Source organism: Lolium rigidum, chromosome 2 (genome assembly GCF_022539505.1).
Source record: "Lolium rigidum isolate FL_2022 chromosome 2, APGP_CSIRO_Lrig_0.1, whole genome shotgun sequence".
Classification (NCBI taxonomy): domain Eukaryota; kingdom Viridiplantae; phylum Streptophyta; class Magnoliopsida; order Poales; family Poaceae; genus Lolium; species Lolium rigidum.
Window position 1 is genome coordinate 16,217,009 of NC_061509.1, and position 23,936 is coordinate 16,240,944.

Genomic DNA, 23,936 nt, shown 5'->3' on the forward strand with positions numbered 1-23,936 from the left:
GAGTTACTTGAGACAAGATTTAAATGAGGGAAACCTCTCATAAGGTTCAATAAATAGTTTTGGACAATATCAATGAACTAGAAATAGCCATAGAGCCATTTATTTAATCTAGACCATGATCACATGAAGTAACCATGTCGTATTTTTACATAAACATGTAGAGTATGTGAAATTTGATTTATGAGAGTTGGAATCAACTCAAAAGCATTTTTGGTTGACTTTTAAATAAAGTTTGAAGTTTGAAAAGGCCCTGCCTTGTTATTTTTGTCACATTAATTCTACAAATAATCTAGTGTTGAGACCGGTGGGGTTGGGTAGATCTTTTCACAAGCTTTCCAACCATATGAAATTCATCAAATTTGGTTTAGCCAATTTGATTCTATTTAAATTTGAACACAGCACCAGTAAGCAATTTGAAATAAATCGACTGAAACGAATTTGAATTCGTGGGCCAGCGCGGGAAACTAACTGGGTCAAAACGGTTTAAACCGTGAAATCCATACCACCACGCGTCTCGCACGCGTGGGCTGCCTGACATGGTGGGCTCCACCTGTCAGCCTCTCTTAACGAGCGAAACGGTATGGTTTAAACTGCGCCGCACGATTAGAACTCGATCCAACGGATCTCATTCATCGTCGTCGACGGCGAGAGGAGTTCACTGGCGCGGCGCAGGTGGGGGTCGGAGAGCTCACCGGAACTCCGGCGACGATCGGCGAGGTGCGCAGAGTCGTTGTCGATGACGGCGAACCTCCTGGTACCGGCGTCGTGTCCTGGGGCGGCCCCAATCGACGGCGACATCTGCGGCGGCTCACGGGCAGCGACGAGGCAATTGGGTGGCGGTGGTGGCTAATGTCAAGGGGCGAGTGAACGAGGAGGGTCAGAGAGGAGAGGGGAAGGTGCTGGTGTGGTGAGTTGAGCGAGGGGAGTCCTCTTTTTATAGCGGCGGAGCGAGGCCGTGGGCTGCGGCGAAGTCGACCACGGCGACATGGCTACAGCGGCGTAGAGGGGTAGGCGAAGGCGTGGCACTGTTCTGCGGTTCCTGGCGGTCCTCCTGCGGCAACAGCGCGGCTGGGCGGTGCATAACGCGGTCGGGAGCTCGTGGTGTACTACGCGTCTGTGGCGGGGGGCTTTTCCTTCTCCGGCGACGGCAGGCGCTGGTCGGGGAAACGAGGGTGTCCGCGATGTTCCTGGTGCAGTGGGGAAGCTCAAGGCGGAAGAGGGGGTCCAGGGGAGGTCTGCAGCATCGAAGCGACGCGTGCCCTTGGCGTGCCCGTGGGCGGCGCCCATGCCAGCATCGGCATGTCCTGGACGTCTTGGGCGCGACGTGTTCCGGAGGCTGTGGCATTTTTCTCCGACAAGGGCTAGCCCAGGATGGTCCAGTAGAGCAAGGAGGAGCAGAATGGCATGGTGTGCAGGGCTGGAGAGGAAGAGAGTGAGAGATGGCAAGTTTCATGGGGAACATGGCCGGCATGGCAATGGCATTGCCATGTCGGCCTAGTTGTAGGGTTGCAATGCAGAGGCTTTGGGTTAGAGGGGACCATGGGACAAGGTAGAAACAAGTGGTGTTTAAAATTTGGCCAAACACTATTTCAAATAGTGATTTTGGATTTGGTTTGATTTTGCTCACCATGTGTTTGTCAAAATGGCCGCATGAAAGATCTTTTGAAAATTTTGGAAGAAAATTGGTGGGGTTGATTCATATGATCAAAGACACACAATGGTGGTTCTGGTGTGCAAAAATGAATTGGTTTGTGAAATTTCAAAATGGGTACTAACTTGAATCTGTTAAAAAGTTCCAACTTTGCTTGATCATAACTTTGAATCTAGCAAGAATTTGCAGGAGTGTGCTTTACCAAATTTGTTCACCTTGATGTGGTCTTCGATGAGGTGCAAAGAGTTGGAAATGTTTGGTTTGAAAATCTCTTAATACAGATACTCAAAGTAGGCATCAGGCTAAAAATGGCAATTTTGACCATTAGTGCATGTGAGCACAATTTGAATTCAAATTTGATTTGATTTGAGTTTCCTTGATTCAAAAAGTGTTAATAAGTGTTTAGTAACATTATCCAACCAGTGGTGCAAGCTAAAATGGTCTAGGTTGAAGATTTTCAAAAATGGCATAAACCATATGTGAGGGTTTTGTGATTTTTCTATTTTCTTTCTTTTCTTCCTCTTTGATTTGCTTTGTAATCTTCAAAGGATCAAGTTAGGGTTTTAGGTGGTAAGCATAAGCACACAAACAAACATCATGGCATTCATACCAAAAAATCAAACATGAGTACTAGGCATAGCACATGTGTTAATAAAAGTTTTTGTTGGTTCTAAATTTTGAGTAATTGAAATTCTTCTTCTTCATTGATTTGAAATTTGGGATGTTACACTAGCTGCGGGTATATTTGCCAAAGGGTCCCAATCTTGGTTCTCCATGTGTATATGTCCTAAAAAAACCTAAAATAATGAAAAATTACATTGGTGCACCCTCGCGCGGAGAAATCTAGGGGGTAGACCCGCTGGGGCACACATACCGTTGTTTTGGGGGGAGGAGGGGGGAACGACTGCCGGAGCACCGGAATCCCACCAAATCTTGCATGTGGAACTATGATACGTGTGAAAGTGTGGTGGAAGGTGTAATGGTACAAAAGTAGCTCCCCTAAACCCTAAACCCTAAACTAGGGAGGCTTCGAGCCCTACACCCCTAGACCCTAAACCATTAACTACACGTGCTGACACCGGAGCTGCAAAACCCTGCATCATAAACCCTAACGCTAACCCTAAACCCTAAACCTATACCTAACCAGAAATACTAACCTTGACCCTAAACCCTAGCCCTACCCCTAAATCCTAGCCCTAAACCTACACCTAACCCTAACGAGTAGATCAGGCACACCCTCGATCGTGTGATAATGGCTCTAGCTGCGGGTATATGTGCCAAAGGGTCCGAATCTTGGTTCGCCATGTGTATATGTCCTAAACAAACCTAAAAGAATTTAAAAGTACATTGGTACACCCTTGCGCGGAGAAATCTAGGGCGTAGACCTGCCGGGGCACACATACCGCTGTTTTGGGGGGAGGAGGGGGAGAACGACCGCCGAAGCACTGGAATCCCACCAAATCTTGCATGTGGACATATGATATGTGTGAAAGTGTGGTGGAAGGTGTAATGGTGCAAAAGTAGCTCCCCTAAATCCTAAACCCTTAACTGGGGAGGCTTCGAGTCCTAAATCCCTAGACCCTAAACCATTAACTGCACGTGCTGACACCGGAGCTGCAAAACCCGGCATCATAAACCCTAACCCTAAACCTATACCTATACCTAACCATAAATCCTTACCTTGACCCTAAACCCTAGCCCTACCCCTAAACCCTAGCTCTAAGCCTACACCTAACCCTAACTAGTAGATCAGGCACACCCTCGATCGTGTGATAATGGCTCTAGCTGCGGGTATATGTGCCAAAGGGTCCCAATATTGGTTCTCCATGTGTATATGTCCTAAAAAAACCTACAATAATGAAAAAGTACATTGGTGCACCCTCGCGCAGAGAAATCTAGGGGGTAGACCCGCCGGGGCACACATACCGTTGTTTTGGGGGGAGGAGGGGGAGAACGACCGCCGGAGCACCGGAATCCCACCAAATCTTGCATGTGGACCTATGATATGTGTGAAAGTGTGGTGGAAGGTGTAATGGTGCAAAATTAGCTCCCCTAAACCCTAAATCCTAAACTAGGGAGGCTTCGAGCCCTAAACCCCTATACCCTAAACCATTAACAACACGTGCTGACACCGGAGCTGCAAAACCCTGCATCATAAACCCTAACCCTAACCTTAAACCCTAAACCTATACCTAACCAAAAATCCTTACCTTGACCCTAAACCCTAGCCCTACCCCTAAACCCTAGCCCTAACCCTACACCTAACCCTAACCAGTAGATCAGGCACACCCTTGGTCGTGTGATAATGGCTCTAGCTACGGGTATATGTGCCAAAGGGTCGCAATATTGGTTCTCCATGTGTATATGTCCTAAACAAACCTAAAAGAATGAAAAAGTACATTGTTACACCCTCGCGCGGAGAAATCTAGGGGGTAGACCTGCCGGGGCACATATACCGCTGTTTTGGGGGGAGGAGGGGGAGAACGACCGCCGGAGCACCGGAATCCCACCAAATCTTGCATGTGGACCTATGATATGTGTGAAAGTGTGGTGGAAGGTTTAATGGTGCAAAAGTAGCTCCCCTAAACCCTAAACCCTAAACTGGGGAGGCTTCGAGCCCTAAACCCCTAGACCCTAAACCATTAACTACACGTGCTGACACCGGAGCTGCAAAACCCTACATCATAAACATTAACCTAACCCTAAACCCTAAACCTATACCTAACCATAAATCCTTACCTTGACCCTAAACCCTAGACCTACCCCTAAACCCTAGCCCTAACCCTACACCTAACCCTAACTAGTAGATCAGGCACACCCTCGATCGTGTGATAATGGCTTTAGCTGCGGGTATATGTGCCAAAGGGTCCCAATCTAGGTTCTCCATGTGTATATGTCCTAAAAAACCTAAAATAATGAAAAAGTACATTGGTGCACCCTCGCGCGGAGAAATCTAGGGGGTAGACCCACCGGGGCACACATACCGCTGTTTTGGGGGGGGCGAGGGGAGAACGACCGCCGGAGCACCGGAATCCCACCAAATCTGGCATGTGGACATATGATATGTGTGAAAGTGTGGTGGAAGGTGTAATGGTGCAAAAGTAGCTCCCCTAAACCCTAAACCCTAAACTAGGGAAGCTTCGAGCCCTAAACCCCTAGATTCTAAACCATTAACTACATGTGCTGACACCGGAGCTGCAAAACCCTACATCATAAACCCTAAATCTAAACCTATACCTAACCATAAATCCTTACCTTGACCCTAAACCCTATCCCTACCCCTAAACCCTAGCCCTAACCCTACACCTAACCCTAACCAGTAGATCAGGCACACCCTCGATCGTGTGATAATGGCTCTAGCTGCGGGTATATGTGCCAAAGGGCCCCAATCTTGGTTCTCCATGTGTATATGTCCTAAACAAACCAAAAATAATGAAAAAGTACATTGGTGCATCCTCACGCGGAAAAATCTAGGGCTAGACCCGCCGGGGCACACATACCGTTGTTTTGGGGGGAGGAGGGGGAGAACGACCGCCAGAGCACCGGAATCCCACCAAATCTTGCATGTGAACCTATGATATGTGTGAAAGTGTGGCGGAAGGTGTAATGGTGCAAAAGTATCTCCCCTAAAGCCTAAACCCTAAACTGGGGAGGCTTCGAGCCCTAAACCCCTAGACCATAAACCATTAACTACACGTGCCGACACCGGAGCTGCAAAACCCTGCATCATAAACCCTAACCCAAACCCCTAAACCTATAACTAACCATAAATCCTTACCTTGACCCTAAACCCTAGCCATACCCCTAAACCCTAGCCCTATCCCTACACCTAACCCTAACCAGTAGATCAGGCACACCCTCGATCGTGTGATAATGGCTCTAGCTGCGGGTATATGTGCCAAAGGGTCCCAATCTTGGTTTTCCATGTGTATATGTCCTAAAAAACCTAAAAGAATGAAGAAGTACAATTGTGCACCCTCATGTGGCGAAATCTAGGGGGGTAGACCCACCGGGGCACACATACCGCAGTTTTGGGGGGAGGAGGGGGAGAACGACCGCCGGAGCACCGGAATCCCACCAAATCTTGCATGTGGACCTATGATATGTGTGAAAGTGTGGTGGAAGGTGTAATGGTGCAAAAGTAGCTCCCCGGTGTGACCTTCCTCACATTTGGGTGATAACACTTAACAGATTTTCCGAAGCGCGTATTGCTCCGAAACCCTGATATATGTGGGGGATGAACATGGAGAGTAATTTTGTATTGCACATTGTCTTGTCTTAAGTAAAAATAATAAATAGTCATCAAAAAGTAAAACTAATTAAAAAATATAAGTATTAGATAAAACTAGCAAAAGTGCCCGTGCGTTGCATCGGGAGAAAAATCGTCCGTTGCAACAAGATATTGGAAATACATATATGCCTTCTTCATCGGGCACGGTCCCACCATCTGTGATACGTAGCTGATAATTAGAGCTGCAACTTGTGGTGCGTTGCCACGGATTGATTTTATTATTAAACATTTTTATGCCAAAAATGATTTTACTATTTTAAGTGTTGAAACTTCATGAGATAGCCTCACAAAAAGAAGATGACAATTACTAATAGGATTATAGGAACAGGTCGGCAAGGCAGCTTTGTACAAGTACGGTATCATAAATATCACATATTTTGAATGGTGATGTATCATATCAAATAGTTAAAGAGATACACTTTGATAGAAAAAAGTAAGAACATATTATTTTTAATTCTTGTAATTATTTAACTTAGCTCTAAATCAACTGCGATTTTAAGATCTAGAAAAGAAAGGGGCATTAGGAGTGTAAAAATACCTCAACTAAATGATCCAAAATATTATTTATGTATTCTTCTCCAGCAACATACTTCTTCATTTTTTCGATAAAGGGAATATATTAATATCAAGAAGATACCAATTACACCCAGCCTCTGCAACAACGCACCACCCTAATGGCACTACGGATGCACACAGCCAAAAAAAGGAAAAGAAAACTAAGAAACAAAAGTCCCGCTACGAGTATCTCGGGCCTAACAACAACAATACATCCACCGCCATGACAACACCTGAATTACAGTACTCTCCAAAAACGACGCCTCCAAGAAGGGAACAGGTGCTCAAACACCGTCGTCGCCCGATCAAAGATCTTAGGTTTTCACCCCGAAGATAGTCCCCGCTCACAAAACAATGCCTCCACCAAGGTCACCGCCGGGCACAACCGAGTTAAGGCCGGACCTTGGGTTTTCACCCCGAAAGGTAGAACTCGCGCTTCACCTGTGTTGTCGCCCCCACTTTCATACCGTTGTTGTGAAGCCGGGACACCAAGCAAGCCCCTCAACAGCGCGGAGACTTGAACCTCCCTTAGCTAGTCCTCCCCTCCGGCCTTCATGAAATTCTCTTCTTCCGACTTTCATCATGGATCCATAGTCACTTGATGTCAACACAGAAAAAGAGCTTCGCGCCGCTCCCTCCGAACCAAACGGTCGGAATAAACGCATGGGTGCGCACGACCGAATACCTCCGATCCAGCAAACTCCAGGCAAAGCACTGTTACATTCGCCGGCGGAGCCTTCCGGAACTCAACCCTCCGGCCAGATCACGAGTCCAGGCCTCCGGTAGGTCCTCCTCTTCACGCAAGAGAGGCCCTAGGACCGCCGCCTTAATACAGGTCGGACCCCCACGTCGGCGACCATCCCGGGCTGGCCAACCCAACCCTCCACCGGCGACACCATCGCCGGCTTCCAAGCTCCACCATCGCACCGTCGGATGGCGGTGATAGATCAAAGATCCACCACCCCCAACCACAGGCCGACCTCTCCGGCGAAGAAGAGGCCACCTCCTCCGTCGAACCCAAGGCTGCTGCCCCGGGCGCCCTCGTGTCGCGGAAGAAGCCCGAGATCGCCTCCACGCACCGATGAGAGGCGGGGGTGGATGGCATGACGCAGACCGAGGGCCCGGCCGCCGCCCACCACTAGCCACTGCCGGAGTGCTGCGGGAAGCCGACGGGAGGAGGGAGACCGCAGCGCCGCCCATCCCAACCGCGCCGGCCGGTCCGCCGGGGACACCCGACGGGAGGAGGGCCGCTGCCGTCGTCGCCCATCCCACGCGCGCCTGCTCCGCCATGCCTCGAGGAGGTGGGATCCGGCCGCCGTTCTCCACGCAGCGACGAGGAAGGGCCCCCGCCGCCGCCACGCCCCGAGGGACTTTGCCCCGGCGGCGCTGCCGGCGGCGGCGGAGGGTGGGGTGCGGGAGGGTTAGGTTAGGGGTGGGGTGCGGGAGGTTATCCGTGATGTCTCGTCATATTGTACTTCTTCATTATTTTTAGATGCAGGTATTTATGTTGTTTCCATTTGTCTTCAAGAAAATTTTGCACTCTGTACATAGTAAGACAACCGTGATTAGATAATATGTTCAGCACAAATTACATATACGTTTACAGGCATCAGATAAATCTTGCTGTGAGGCTCCAACATAAGTTTCATACGGATCTTTGCAGCAATATCAGCTAAAGCTTCAAAGCATAATCATAGATTGTCTCCCAGATATTCTTGTTTAACTGCTGGACCTGAGGAACCAATGCCATAATGCAGCGTATGCCATGGTCGTCCGTCCCCGCATCGCTGATCAGATTAGGAGTGACCGAAGCATCTAAATTAGTACTACACTATAAATATAGCAGACACGAATATTGTGCACACTGGAGCAAGTGTTAAGCTTGTTAGCTGAATAAAAAGAATCTCAATAAACCGTCAACAGGAATCAACAATCTATACTCGAACAAAGGAAATAGAAATGAAACAGAACAGAAAAAAAGAGGACAGAAACAGAGATTGTACGTGTCCTTTGGGAGGTGGTCAGCCGGTGGAGCACTCTGAGAAAGCGTTGGAGCCGCTGGCTTTACTTCCCGATGGCGGCGCACATCAAAGCGAGGAGCTTGTATCCTGCTGGCCTGTTCCTGCTGCTCGCGCCCTTGCGACGGACCTCGTCTTCATCTTCCCAGCAAGGCGCTAGAGGAGAAAGTACGGCGCATGGTGGATCAGCGCCCGGCTTTTCCCCAATTTAGATTGTGATCATTATCTTCGATCTGTCGATCCGAGTAGCTATGGCATGACACACAGGCCAGGATCTTCGTGACCGCCTGGAGGGGGGAATCCAAATGGGGCAGGCCGGAAATGTGTGCTTCAGGTTTCACGTGGCGGTCGAGGGAGCCACGCTCAACCTAGGCATGGCGCACAGCTCCCGATCTCGGACAGCCGCTGTTGGCTCTCTCTCCGGGCGCCGCCCTGCCCCTCCCTTCTCCTGCCTCCACAACCCTAGCAGCATCTTCGATCTCTGCACCAGCAGACTCTCCTCAGCGCTCCTGCTCTCCGCCGTCTTGACCCACTAATCAGGCGGCCACACGGGCAATGCCAAGGATAGACTCTGTGTGCCTTTGGTCGCTCCGCCCCCAGTATAAGCTACATCAAAGGGAATCGACTGCGAAACCTCCACTCAATGTGACGGCGCCGCGAACTCTTGTGGCCTGGTACCGGAGCGGGAAGTGCGCTCTTGGTGGAGGCCGACCTGGGCGGTCGACGGATCTGCAGGGTGTCAGTGGGGAGGAGGGACTCGGTGGAAGACGAACGAACCGGTACTGTTGCATTTAACCGTATTATGCGATTTGGTGGGAGGGCAAAACGGTTCAATAAAAATTTGGACGAAAATTTTGGCAGAAACCTTAGCTCGTTTATTATTAGGTATAGATAAAATAAAATAGAAAGAAAAACAAATAAAATGTATGATGGCACACGGCAAAGAAAGGAACGCACGACAAAGGAGTCTTTGCCGTGCAACTTGTCTGAACGCACGGCAAAGGGAGCGCCACGGCAACGTCCAGACCCTTTGTCGTGCCGCATTTCTTTGCCGTGCGGCTTGTAGGGTTTTTACCGTCGTAGTTTCTTTGCCATGCGCTTTGCTTGGACTTTGCCGTGCGTAGGATCGTTGCCGTGCGCCACTGCTGACTTTGCCGTGCATGGATTCTTTGCCGTGCGCTGCTCTCAAACTTTGCCCGTGCGGTTTGTCTTTACCGTGCGTGCTACTTGTTGCGCACGGCAAAGATATCTTTACCGTGCTGCGGCGCACGGCAATGATTGGCTGCACGGCAATGCCCTTTTTTCCCGTAGTGAGTACAGGGGTACTGTATAAATAAAGCGACCATTGTTGAAAAAAATTGTGCGGGTCTCTCCCGAGTAGGTACGTACGAATTCGACGTGGAGTCGAAGCATGAAGCTATCATCAACTTGTTATGCTCCACCGTGTCACGTTTAAAGATACGGTTTGTTATGAGATTTATGGAGATACGAAGGGGAAGATAGAGCTCGACTGACCACCGATTCATATTTTTCGGTGCAGATCGGCACACAGCATACCTAAATTTAAATCCGGCCTCAGCTCCGGGTAAATGTCCAACAATGCATACATAAAAGAGGCGGTCGAGAATCCAGGCCCTCGTCAATATCTTTTGTCGGAACTGACGACTCCCATGGAAACCAGCAAGACCTCCTCGACGGTTGTGGTCGTCGACAGCGGCGAGCACCTCTTCAAGGTCGAGAAGCACTCGCTGCTAACAGGCGCTAACGCGAGCATCACGTCCGAGACCTTCCGCGCCGGAGGCCACGACTGGGCTATCCAATACTACCCAAACGGCGACTCCACCATTGTTGATGGCGAGTTCATGTCTATGTACATCAACTTGATGAACACCATCGAGAGCGATGTCACGGCATCTTTCTCCTTGTGCTTACAGGATCGCGCATCGGAGGTGATGGTTGAAAAGAAGAAAAGAAGCTTTACCCAAACGTTCTTGCCGCCAATGAACCCGAAGAGTTGGGGTTACAGCCAGTTTATGAGTAAAGATGATTTGGCAGCTTCCGGGTGCCTCGAGGATGACTGCTTGTCGATCAAGTGCACCGTGGAGATCACCCAGCTCATGGCCGAGGACGACGACGACCATAACAGTAGCATCACCGTCCCACCCTCCAACTTGAGCGCTGATGTCGGCAATATTCTAGAGAGTGGCCTCAAGGCAGACCTCACGGTCAAGATCGGCAAGTCCTCCCGGAGTTTCAACGTGAACACATGTGTGCTCCGCGCGCGGTCACCGGTCTTCCGCGAGAAGCTCCGCGAATCCATGTCCATGATAGAGAGCAAAAAAAGAAGAAGCATCTGCATCGACGATATCGACGCGAAGGTTTTTGAGGTCCTCCTGCACTACATATACAAAGATTGTCTACCTGGGTTCATGGAGGAGGCCACAGAGGAGGCTACAAGCATGGCGCGGGATTTGCTTGTTGCGGCCCATGGATACGGGATTCAACGACTGAGAGTGATGTGCGAGAGCAGGCTGAGCCAATCGCTAGATGTCCACACAGTGAGTTCCACTTTGGATCTGGCGGAGCAGTACCAGTGTCAGCAACTCAAAGAATCCTGTCTCAAGTATATGGCAAAAGACGTCCAGAGGTTGCGAGCCATAAGAAAGACTAAGGGGTTCAAGCAGTTGATTAAAAACCACCCAGTTATCGTGGGTGATATTCTCGACAAAGTTTCTGACAAACTTAGTCAACAAGCTGCAACTACTCCGGCCCCGGCTCCGTGACATGAAAGAAAGTGGTGCAATGTTTTAGAACAGACAATGAGTACATATTGACATGTCATAATATTGCCTTGTCTAGCTAGTTGCCAATTACCATATGTCATTCATATGCGCATTAATTCATGCTATTTTGTTTACTTCGTCCTTTGATATTGTACAGTATGTGTGTGTGCGACATTCTTTTCAGTCCCATATCACTTTTTCCTAACAATTATACATCAATAATAATTACAAGTCTATATGTTAAACACATGTGTGCAAAATTTAGTGGCAAATTTTAAGAAAGAAGGTTGCTGCATGTGCATAATCTGTTGTGATCCATACAACATCAAAGTTGTAGCCTAGCTGAGACACAACATCCTAGCCCCCCGATCTATGGACGGGGGCACCATGATTTCTGTTCATGGTTCTTGGGTATACATTAGTTTTGTCCGTAGTTGTGTAAATGAAAATAATTATCTCCGTATGTAATCTTACCAAATCTTCCCAATCTGGCCACCGTGCCGATATCTTTTTGTGAGGATTTAGAGGTTCAGACCCCCCCCCCCCTCCCCCCTTTGTAATGTGTATATATAGACCACAACATAATTAATACTCCCTCCGTGCAGAATTATAAGACGTTTTGGATTTGCATGTCAATTTTTGTTACGTTACGAAATTCTCCGCGCTTCCACTTTTACCCCTGGCTCGCATCGGTGGGTGGCTCGCACGGACAGCGCGTCCCTCAACCACATCTCACTCTCACCCGCTGCTCTCTCACGGTCTCACCCGCAACCCCTCCCTCGCCGGCGCCATGTCCCGCCAGCATCACCGCAGCGCTACAAAGCTCTCCAGCTTCACACGCCTCGCAGGATCTGCAGATTTCCGCCGCCGCGGACGCTCTCCAGCTAGCCCCTAAAGCGCCGCCGGCTTCTTCGTTTCAAGGTCAGAATTTTCTGGCCAAGAACCGGTGGTGCTAGCCTGGATGCCAAGGTCCGAGTGGCGGTGCTGGATCCGTCGGTTGGATCTTCTCAAAAGATGCATGCTCTCCGAAGCCAGCGACCTGGGTTCGAGGAATCGAAATACGAGGATTAGAAGATGGTGAGATCTGCCCCTACGAGCTCCACCGACGACCTCCTCCTCGCCTTCTTCCGGGCCAAGACGGTCGAGGTGAGCTCCATCTATCCACTCGCTCCCCTTCTCTATACTCGGCTACTCTCCACCGCACAAGTAATTTTATTTTCAGTCTGAGCGATGCTTCATCTAAATTCTGCAGAGAACTACCACTTCCCACCGCGCAAGGAAGGTGTGGATTCAACTTCTCGCGGACAGACGGACGGACGGGCAAGCGGCGCCGTGAGGAAAAGCCACCGAAGCCCGCGCGGCGGAGGAGTGTGGAGCGGCCTCGGCGGCGGCGGCGATGGGGCTGCTTTCCAACTGGGTGGAGCGGCCGGAGATCAGGCCCGACGGCCGCATCTACACATGGAGGGCCATCTACGCATACGCCCACCACGGTCTGTTCTGCGCCATCAATTTTTCGACCCGTAAACACCAGTTCGGTAAAATGTTTTCAATTCGCGTGTCTGCGAACTCTGCTAGAGATGCTCTAAGTACCCTGCAGCCCCCATCCTTCCCTCCCCTGGCTGCATCTGTTTCTCTGAATTCCAATCTCTGAATTTTCCGCCAACGGCTCTACCCTGCGCTTCTCCTGCCCGACTGCTCTGCCGGCCGGCGCTGACAACTGTTACTGCTATTCATCTTCATTTACAGTGAAATGGCTTCATGTATATTCCCTGTAACTATAATCTTGTTGTGGCATTTAGGTTGGAGCAGTACAACGATTCTGAACCAGATTTTGTGCTTTCATCAAACTGAAACTTTCATGATTCTCCAATTCCCAGCTGAACGTAGATGTATACTTCCACCAAACTTATTGTTTCAGTGCCTTCTATTTACACAAACTCGTTGTACTCTCCCATAATATTGATACATTTTCATCAGTCATCATAACCAGATGCAGTTAGGCTGATGAACTTTTCTCTGATGCACGTCCACAATGAATTGAGAAACTTATGCTGTTAGCAAGCTACTCCAGTTTATCTTTTTATTCTGATTGTCCTAGATCATGCGATGGGGTGTGACTGTGACACTTTCCGAGCTGAAATGTTAGAAGCATCAGTTGCATATGCTCTGATGTCTGCTGCTGCTCTTTATGCGAGGAGCACCTATGCGTGAGGCGCTTGGTGAGTAAGAACCTGGGGCCGGTCTTCGACAAAGAGGCGAGGAGGACCCAGCGAGGAGATTGTCGTCAAGGAGGAGGTGAAGCACACCTGGGTGAGGAGCTGCCTGGGCCGGAGGTGATCGTCCTCCAGGATGGTCCTGGGCAAGGACCTGCCTGGGCCGGAGGAGATCATCCTCCGGTAGCACCTTGGGGAGGAGACCTTCCTCCAAGAGCACCTTGGCGAGGATCTTCCCAGGCCGGAGGGGTGGAGGGTGGAGGGCGAGGGCAAGGGCGGAGGAGGAGGGCGAGCCCGGGCTGGAGGAGTGGAGGGATGGAGGACCTGCCCAGGCGGAGGAGGGGGGGGGAGGAGGATCTGCCCAGGCGAAGGAGGAGGGCGATCGAGGGCGGCAGCGATCTGGGCATACCGATTCAAAATCTAGGAAGGGTAAAGTTATCTTTTTACCCCTTTTCACCTGGTCGGGAACAGTCCCCAAACGTCTTATAATTCTGCATGGAGGGATGATACGTCTCAAACGTATCTATAATTTCTTATGTTCCATGCTAGTTTTATGACAATACCTACATGTTTTATTCATACTTTATATCGTTTTTATGCATTTTCCTGAACTAACCTATTAACAAGATGCCGAAGTGTCAGTTCCTGTTTTCTGCTGTTTTTGGTTCCAGAAAGGCTGTTCGGGCAATATTGTCGGAATTCGACGAAACAAAGGCCAAACATCATATTTCACCGAGACGGACCAGGACACCGAAGGGGATCCGGAGAGGAGGCCCAGGGCCCCCAGACCACAGGGCCGCGCGGGTGCCTCCCTGGCCGCGCCGGCCTATGGGGAGGGCGCCCTGGTGCCCTTCCGACTCCGCCTCTTCGCCTATATAAGCCCCCGTGACCTAAAAACTCGACACGGATTGACGAAACTCCAGAAAGACTCCAGGGACGCCGCCGCCATCGCGAAACTCCAATTCGGGGGGACAGAAGTCCCTGTTCTGGCACCCTGCCGGGTCGGGGAATTGCCCCCGGAGTCATCTCCATCGACACCACCGCCATCTCCATCGTCATCACTGTCTCCCATGATGAGGAGGGAGTAGTTCTCCATCGAGGCTAAGGGCTCTACCGGTAGCTATGTGGTTAATCTCTCTCTCATGTACCCCAATACAATGATCTCATGAATTGCCTTGCATAATTGAGATCCATATGATGAGCTTTGTATCACTATTAATCTATGTGCTACTCTAGTGATGTTATTAAAGTAGTCTATTCCTCCTTCATGATGTAATGTGGATAGTGTGTGCATCATGTAGTACTTGGCGTAGGTTATGATTGTAATCTCTTGTAGATTATCGAGTTAACTATTACTATGATAGTATTGATGTGATCTATTCCCCCTTTCATAGCTATTGGTGACGGCGTGTATGCTATGTTAGTACTCGGTCTAAATTGCAACGGTCTATTATGCTCTAGAGGTTACTTAAATATGAACTCCGTATGTTGTGGAGCTTGTTAACTCCGGCTTGAGGGAGCTCTTGTAGCCCTACACAATGAATGGTGTTTGTTATCCAACAAGAGAGTGTATGTAGCACAAGTGAGGAGAAGTTATTTATTTATTATGTGATCAATGTTGAGAGTGTCCACTAGTGAAAGTAGGATCCCTAGGCCTTGTTTCCAATACTGCAAACACCGCTTACTTACTGTCCTGCTACATGTTTACTTGCTGCCATATTTATTTCAGATTGTTATTACCACTCATAATCATCCATATCACTTGCATTTTACTATCTCTTCGCCGAACTAGTGCACCTATACATCTGACAAGTGTATTAGGTGTGTTGGGGACACAAGAGACTTCTTGTATCGTAATTCCAGGGTTGCTTGAGAGGGATATCTTTGACCTCTACCTCCCTGAGTTCGATAAACCTTGGGTGATTCACTTAAGGGAAACTTGCTGCTGTTCTACAAACCTCTGCTCTTGGAGGCCCAACACTGTCTACAGGAATAGAAGCGTGCGTAGACATCAAGGGAGTATAATTGTGCTGCACAATATATCTTCCTTCATGGTATCAGCCTTCCCACGATCGTAAACCGATCTAACCTTCCGCAAAAACCCTAACCTCGTGATGGACTCTCCATTCGACTCATCTTCCTCCTATGGTGGCGGCTGCAAGCCCTTCGCCGTTACCACCGTTAAGATGATCCTCATGCGCCACCATGTCCTTGTCATCCTCGATCTCCACTCTCGAGAAACCTGGCGCACCTACTTCATGGTGACCTTCCACAAGTTTGGCCCTCTCTACCAAGTTGACGGCTCCCTTGATGACAAGAACATGGAGGTGGACGTGCCTTGGACGCATACAATCAATGCATCGTGTTGTGGTTCTACACCACCGTCTCCTAGGATGTTATCAACATCATCATGCAGCCTCGGACACCAACGCCAACATTTGGGACTCCATCACTGTGCTCTTCAACGACAACCATCTCCAACGCGCAGTCTACACCAAGCAGTAATTCCTGAACATAGTGCAGGGTGAGCACTCCATCACGCTGCTCTGATACGTCTCCAACGTACCTATAATTTCTGATGTTCCATGCTTGTTTTATGACAATACCTACATGTTTTGCTTGCACTTTATAATGTTTTTATGCGTTTTCTGGAACTAACCTATTAACAAGATGCCACAGTGCCAGTTCCTATTTTCTGTTGTTTTTGGTTCCAGAAAGGCTGTTCGGGCAATATTCTTGGAATTCGACAAAACGAAGACCCAGTATCTTATTTTTCCCGGAAAACCCCAGAACACCGAAGGAGAGTCGGAGGCGGGCCAGAGGGCCACCACACAATAAGGCGGCGCGGCCCCAGGCCTGGACGCGCCGGCCTACTGTGTGGGACCCCAGTGCACCCTCCTCGCGCCGCCTCTTCGCCTATAAGAGCCCTTTCGACCTAAAAACACGATACCAATTGACGAAACTCCGAGAAAGACTCCAGGGCGCCGCCGCCATCGCGAAACTCCAATTCGGGGGACAGAAGTCTCTGTTCCGGCACCCTGCCGGGACGGGGAAGTGCCCCAGAAAGCCAGCTCCATCGACGCCATCGCCTCCATCATGCTTCGTGAGTAGTTCCCCCATGGACTACGGGTTCTAGCAGTAGCTAGTTGGTACTCTCTATCCCATGTACTTCAATACAATGATCTCATGAGCTGCCTTACATGATTGAGATCCATCCGATGTAATCGGTGTTGTGTTTGTTGGGATCCGATGGATGATACATTATGATTAGTCTATCTATAAAGTTTGTGAAGTTATTGTTGCTGCAATCTTGTTATGCTTAATGCTTGTCACTAGGGCCCGAGTGGCATGATCTTAGATTTAAGCTCTATAATTATTGCTTAGATTGTATCTACATGTTGTATGCACATGTCACTGTCCGGAACCAAAGGCCCCGAAGTGACAGAAATCGGGACAACCGGAGGGGATGGCGGTGATGTGAGGATCACATGTTTTCACCAAGTGTTAATGCTTTGCTCCGGTACTCTATTAAAAGGAGTACCTTAATATCCAAGTAGATTCCCTTGAGGCCCGGCTGCCACCGGCTGGTAGGACAAAAGATGTTGTGCAAGTTTCTCATTGCGAGCACGTACGACTATATATGGAAAACATGCCTACATGATTAATAAGCTGGATGTTCTAACTTAATGCTTTGAATCCTATCAATTGCCCAACTGTAATTTGTTCACCCAACACTTGTTATTGGAGAGTTACCACTAGTGTAGATCGCTGGGAACCCCGGTCCATCTATCATCATCATATACTCGTTCTTCATGACATTGGAAGTAGTATCAACTATTTTCTGGTGCCATTGCTCTCATATTACTGCTACTGTTGCTGTGTTACTGTTACTACTGCTCTCATATTACTGCTAATTCACATCACCCCTGTTACTAGTGCTTTTCCAGGTGCAGCTGAATTGACAACTCAGTTGTTAAGGCTTATAAGTATTCTTTACCTCCCCTTGTGTCGAATCAATAAATTTGGGTTTTACTTCCCTCGAAGACTGCTGCGATCCCCTATACTTGTGGGTTATCAAGACTCGTTTTTCGGCGCCGTTGCCGGGAGGCATAGCTCTACTCATAAGTTCACCCGGGGAGTACACTCTACCTCTATCTCTCGTTCTTATTTTATTTTATTTTGTTTTGCTTAGTTTACTTTTGTCTAGTTTATTTGTGCTTAGTTTATTTCTGTCTTGTTTTATTTTTCTTAGTTTACTTTTGTCTAGTTTCTTTTTGTCTTGTTTTACTTTTCTCATATACCCAAAAATCCATAAAAATTTGAAAAACCTAAAAATTAAAAACTGCTGTTATGGGAGAACCCATAACCTACTTGGAGCTTATAGAATATTATAATAATTATAGAGAATCAAGAGCGGGAAAAGTGATGAGTGTCTGTGATAGAAAAATTGAATACAATTGCTAAAATCTTGCTTAAACGCCATGATATAAACTGTTGCTCTCAACAGGACACTAAACATCTTAAATTTCAATGTGGCTTTAGTGAGGAAGTTTTAATTAAGAACTATAATTGGAATAACTATATTCATTTTGGGTTTGAAGAGGTAGAACAATTTGTCATATTTGTGGGAGCCTCTGAGATAGAATCCTTCATGGTTAAAAATTATGAAACTTGTGTTGTTTGTAAGGACCTTAAATATTATGTCTCTTCTATCCTTAATTTTTGCAATGAAAGTTACACTGATAATCCTTATATCATTGATTATAAAGAGAGACTCATTAATGCACAAGAATGCACTCACAATTCGCGAGGACCTGTGGAAGAAGAAATTGATGAACCTGAAAGCTCATTGGATGAAAAAGAGGAGGAAATTGATGAACCGGAAAGCTCATTGGATGAAAAAGAAGAGGAGAGTGATGAACAAAAGGAGGAAGAATGGATTAGCTACCCATGCCAATCTTCTAATGAGAGTAACTCTTTATCTCTTACACTATTTGATTGTCCTCCATGCTTACCGAAAGAGGTTGAATGTTATGTTCCTGTGGATTCTCTTGAAATATTCCCTATGAGTAAAACTTGTGAGAATAATTATGCTACTGTTATTTATGATAATCCATGCTACTTTGATAAATCTTATGATAATGCTTTGTTTGTGCCTGATGTCGAAATGCATGGAACTAAAGAATTTTGCGTAGCAAATGTTTATGATAAAGCTCTTGATGATGGTCCTATGTTACTTGATAATATTAATTTTACTACTAATGAAAATGGGATTGGAGAGGTCTTGACATTATCTATGAGTCCCATATCTCTTGAGATTGATCAATCATCATGTTATATTATTGATAAAAGTGTGTTTGAGAGTTTTAATCCCACTATTTTTTAGCTTGATAAAAATTATATGTTTGTGAATCATGAAAAGCATGCTTTATGTGATAGTTATATTGTTGAGTTTATCCATGAAGCTACTGAAAATTATTATGAGAGAGGAAAATATGGTTGTAGAAATTTGCATAGTACTAAAACACCTCTCTATATGCTGAAAATTTTGAAGTTGCTCTTGTTTTATCTTGCTATGATTGTCACTTTGTTCTTCATGAATTTATTTGTGTACAAGATTCCTATGCATAGGAAGTGGGTTAGACTTAAATGTGTTTTGAATTTGCTTCTTGATGCTTTTATTTGCTTCAACTCTTATTTCTTGCGAGTGCATCATTAAAATTGCTGAGTCCATCTTAATGGCTATAAACAAAGCACTTCTTGGGAGATAACCCATGTCTTTATTTTGCTACTGTTTTGTTGTGTCTTGGAAGTTGTTACTACTGTAGCAACCTCTCCTTATCTTTATTTTATTGCAATGTTGTGCCAAGTGAAGTCTCTAATAGAAGGTTGATGCTAGATTTGGCTTTCTGCGCAGAAACAGATTTCTATCTGTCACGAATCTGGGCAGGGCTCTCTGTAGGTAACTCACAAAAATATGCCAATTTACGTGCGTGTTCCTCAGATATGTACGCAACTTTCATTAGTTTTGAGTTTTCTGATTTGAGCAACGGAAGTACCTCTTTAAAATTCGTCTTTACTGGCTGTTCTGTTTTGGCAGATTTTGTCTCTGTTTTTTGCATTGTCTCTTGTGGACTTTAAGCAAGGCTTTCTAGACGTGGAGAGCTGTAGCTAATGTTTTATTGAGTTCTTGCAATGTGTCACTACAGGACCAAGGTGGATTCAAGTTTTTTGAGTACTAACCCCTCTAATGAAGTTTATGAGAAGTTTGGTGTGAAGGAAGTTTTCAAGGGTCAAGAGAGGAGGATGATATACTATGATCAAGAAGAGTGAAGAGTCTAAGCTTGGGGATGCCCCCATGGTTCATCCCTGAATATTTCAAGAAGACTCAAGCGTCTAAGCTTGGGGATGCCCAAGGCATCCCCTTCTTCATCAACTTATCAGGTTTCTTCTATTGAAACTATATTTTTATTCGGTCACATCATATGTGCTTTACTTGGAGCGTCTGTGTGCTTTTATTTTTGTTTTTGTTTGAATAAGATCGGATCCTAGCAATCCTTGTTTGGGAGAGAGAGACACGCTCCGCTTTTTCATATGAACACTTGTTCTTCGTTTTACTTTTAATGTTCAATGATAAAAGTTGGAAGCTACATCACTTATGGTTATTTGGTTGGAAACAGAAAATGCCTCATAATGTCTTGAATAGTTTGATACTTGGCAATTGTTTTGAGCTCTCAAGTAGATCATGTTTACTCATGCATCATGTAGTTTGAACCTATTAGTGGAGAACTACCGTAGAGCTTGTTGAAATTGGTTTGCATGATTGGTCTCTCTAAGGTCTAGATATTTTCTAGTAGAAGTGTTTGAGCAACAAGGAAGACAGTGTAGAGTTTTATAATGCTTGCAATATGTTCTTATGTAAGTTTTGCTGTACCGGTTCATACTTGTGTTTGCTTCAAACAACCTTGCTAGCCAAAGCCTTGTACTGAGAGGAAATGCTTCTCGTGCATCCAAAACCTTGAGCCAACCACTATGCCATTTGTGTCCACCATACCTACCTACTACATGGTATTTCTCCGCCATTCCAAAGTAAATTGCTTGAGTGCTACCTTTAAATAATTCAAAATTTATCACCTCTGATTTGTGTCAATGTTTAATAGCTCATGAGGAAGTATGTGGTGTTTATCTTTCAATCTTGTTGGGCAACTTTCACCAATGGACTAGTGGCTTCATCCGCTTATCCAATAATTTTGCAAAAAGAGCTGGCAATGGGATTCCCAGTCCCAAATTAATTAACCAAAATAGACACTTCTTCATGGTATGAGATTGTTGGCAGGCACCCGAGGATTCGGTTAGCCATGGCTTGAGAAAGCAAAGGTGGGGAGGAGTGTCATCATAATAAAACTAAAATAAAAAGGCACTCCTTCATGGTATGAGATTGTTGGCAGGCACCCGAGGATTCGGTTAGCCATGGTTTGTGAAAGAAAGGTTGGAAGGAGTGCCACACAAAAATAAAAATAAAATGGGAGCCGCTCTTTGAAGGTTTGTCCGGCAAGGGGGTTAGAGTGCCCACTACCATTCGTTGACAACAACAAACACCTCTCAAAACTTTACTTTTATGCTCTCTTTATGTTTTCAAAACCAAAGCTCTAGCACAAATATAGCAATCAATGCTTCCCTCTACGAAGGGCCATTCTTTTACTTTATGTTGAGTCAGTTTACCTACCTCCTTCCATCTTAGAAGCAAACACTTGTGTCAACTGTGCATTGATTCTTACATACTTGCTTATTTGCATTCATCATATTACTTTATGTTGACAATTATCCATGAGATATGCATGTTGAAAGTTGAAAGCAACTGCTGAAACTTAAATCTTCCTTTGTGTTGCTTCGATGCCTTTACTTTGAATCTATTGCTTTATGGGTTAACTCTTGTGCAAGGCTTTTGATGCTTGTCTTGAAAGTACTCTTCATGAAAAGTTTTGCTATATGTTATCTATTTGTTAGCAACTATAGATTATTGCCTTGAGTCACTTCATTCATCTCATGTGCTTTGTAATAGTATGATCAAGGTTATGTAAGTACCATGTCACTACAGAAATTATTCTTTTTATCGTTTACCTACTCGAGGACGAGTAGGAACTAAGCTTGGGGATGCTGATACGTCTCCAACGTACCTATAATTTCTGATGTTCCATGCTTGTTTTATGACAATACCTACATGTTTTGCTTGCACTTTATAATGTTTTTATGCGTTTTCCGGAACTAACCTATTAACAAGATGCCACAGTGCCAGTTCCTGTTTTCTGTTGTTTTTGGTTCCAGAAAGGCTGTTCGGGCAATATTCTCGGAATTCGACGAAACGAAGACCCGAGTATCTTATTTTTCCCGGAAGACCCCGTAACACCGAAGGAGAGTCGGAGGCGGGCCAGAGGGCCACCACACAATAAGGCGGCGCGGCCCCAGGCCTGGCCGCCCCGGCCTACTGTGTGGGACCCCCAGGCACCCTCCTGCGCCGCCTCTTCGCCTATAAGAGCCCTTTCAACCTAAAAACGCGATACCAATTGACGAAACTCCAGAAAGACTCCAGGGCCGCCGCCGCCATCGCGAAACTCCAATTCGGGGGACAGAAGTCTCTGTTCCGGCACCCTGCCGGGACGGGGAAGTGCCCCCGGAAGCCATCTCCATCGACGCCATCACCTCCATCATGCTTCGTGAGTAGTTCTCCCATGGACTACGGGTTCTAGCAGTAGCTAGGTTGCACTCTCTATCCCATGTACTTCAATACAATGATCTCATGAGCTGCCTTACATGATTGAGATCCATCTGATGTAATCGGTGTTGTGTTTGTTGGGATCCGATGGATGATACATTATGATTAGTCTATCTATAAAGTTTGTGAAGTTATTGTTGCTGCAATCTTGTTATGCTTAATGCTTGTCACTAGGGCCCGAGTGGCATGATCTTAGATTTAAGCTCTATAATTATTGCTTAGATTGTATCTACAAGTTGTATGCACATGTCACCGTGCCGGAACCAAAGGCCCCGAAGTGACAGAAATCGGGACAACCGGAGGGGATGGCGGTGATGTGAGGATCACATGTTTTCACCAAGTGTTAATGCTTTGCTCCGGTACTCTATTAAAAGGAGTACCTTAATATCCAGTAGATTTCCTTGAGGCCCGGCTGCCACCGGCTGGTAGGACAAAAGATATTGTGCAAGTTTCTCATTGCGAGCACGTACGACTATATATGGAAAACATGCCTACATGATTAATAAGCTAGATGTTCTAACTTAATGCTTTGAATCATATCAATTGCCCAACTGTAATTTGTTCACCCAACACTTGTTATTGGAGAGTTACCACTAGTGTAGATCGCTGGGAACCCCGGTCCATCTATCATCATCATATACTCGTTCTTCATGACATTGGAAGTAGTATCAACTATTTTCTGGTGCCATTGCTCTCATATTACTGCTACTGCTGCTGTGTTACTGTTACTACTGCTCCCATATTACTGCTACTTTCACATCACCCCTGTTACTAGTGCTTTTCCAGGTGCGGCTGAATTGACAACTCAGTTGTTAAGGCTTATAAGTATTCTTTACCTCCCCTTGTGTCGAATCAATAAATTTGGGTTTTACTTCCCTCGAAGACTGCTGCGATCCCCTATACTTGTGGGTTATCATGCTCCAGCCTCAATTGCCTCGCCGACACGCTCTGCGACATCGGCTAGCCCATATCTGTGAAGGAGTTATGCCCTAGGGGAAATAATAAAATGGTTATTATTATGACTCCAAGTTTTATGATTAAATTTATTCTAATATGTGTTATAACTACTATGTGTCTTGAATATGAGATTGAAAGAAAAACTAACGAGCACATGTAAAAGAATGAACAAACAAGTGTTCCTAGTCCTGTATCTAGGACTAGCTTCCCGGTCATGAGTATTGGACAACTGATACGTCCAAAACGTATCTACTTTCCCGAACACTTTTGCTATTGTTTTGCCTCTAATTTGTGTATTTTGGATACAACTAACGCGGACTAACGCTGTTTTCAGCAGAATCTGTTTCAGTGTCTCATTTTTGTGCAGAAATCCAACTTTCGGGAAAAACCTCGGAATTTATGCAGAAGGCCCTATTTTTCCGCAATGCGACGGAGCCAGAAGGACAAATCAAGTGGAGGCCCGAGGGCCCCACACCATAAGGCGGCGCGGCCTAGGTGGGGCCCGCGCGGCCCTATGGTGTGGCCCCCTCGGCCGGCCTCCGACGCCCTCCTTCGGACTATATATTGCCTTCGACCTAAAAACGCACGGGGAGAAGTCGAAGTCGCCAGAAACCCTCCAGAACGCCGCCACATCGCGAAACTCCGTTTCGGGAGCCAGAAGTCTCCGTTTCGGCACTCCGCCGGGACGGGGAATT

General features: G+C 46.7%; 1 protein-coding gene across 1 annotated transcript; it reads left to right on the forward strand.

Moving 5' to 3' along the window:
• The first annotated feature begins 736 nt into the window (after positions 1-736).
• Positions 737-11,298, forward strand: LOC124689256 (BTB/POZ and MATH domain-containing protein 1-like). Its single transcript, XM_047222811.1, has 4 exons — positions 737-825; positions 941-985; positions 10,194-10,806; positions 10,894-11,298. The coding sequence occupies exons 1-4, from the start codon at positions 737-739 to the stop codon at positions 11,296-11,298; spliced, it is 1,152 nt and encodes a 383-aa protein (XP_047078767.1).
• Positions 11,299-23,936: the final 12,638 nt, after the last annotated feature.

Excerpts from the sequence above, each read along its gene's own strand:
- LOC124689256 (XM_047222811.1), top strand. The coding sequence starts at position 737 with ATGACGGCGAACCTCCTGGTACCGGCGTCGTGTCCTGGGGCGGCCCCA. Across the intron at positions 826-940 it reads GGCTCACGGGCAGCGACGAG|CGGCGGAGCGAGGCCGTGGG; the intron begins GCAATTGGGTGG and ends CTCTTTTTATAG. Across the intron at positions 10,807-10,893 it reads TGCTCCGCGCGCGGTCACCG|GTTTTTGAGGTCCTCCTGCA; the intron begins GTCTTCCGCGAG and ends ATCGACGCGAAG.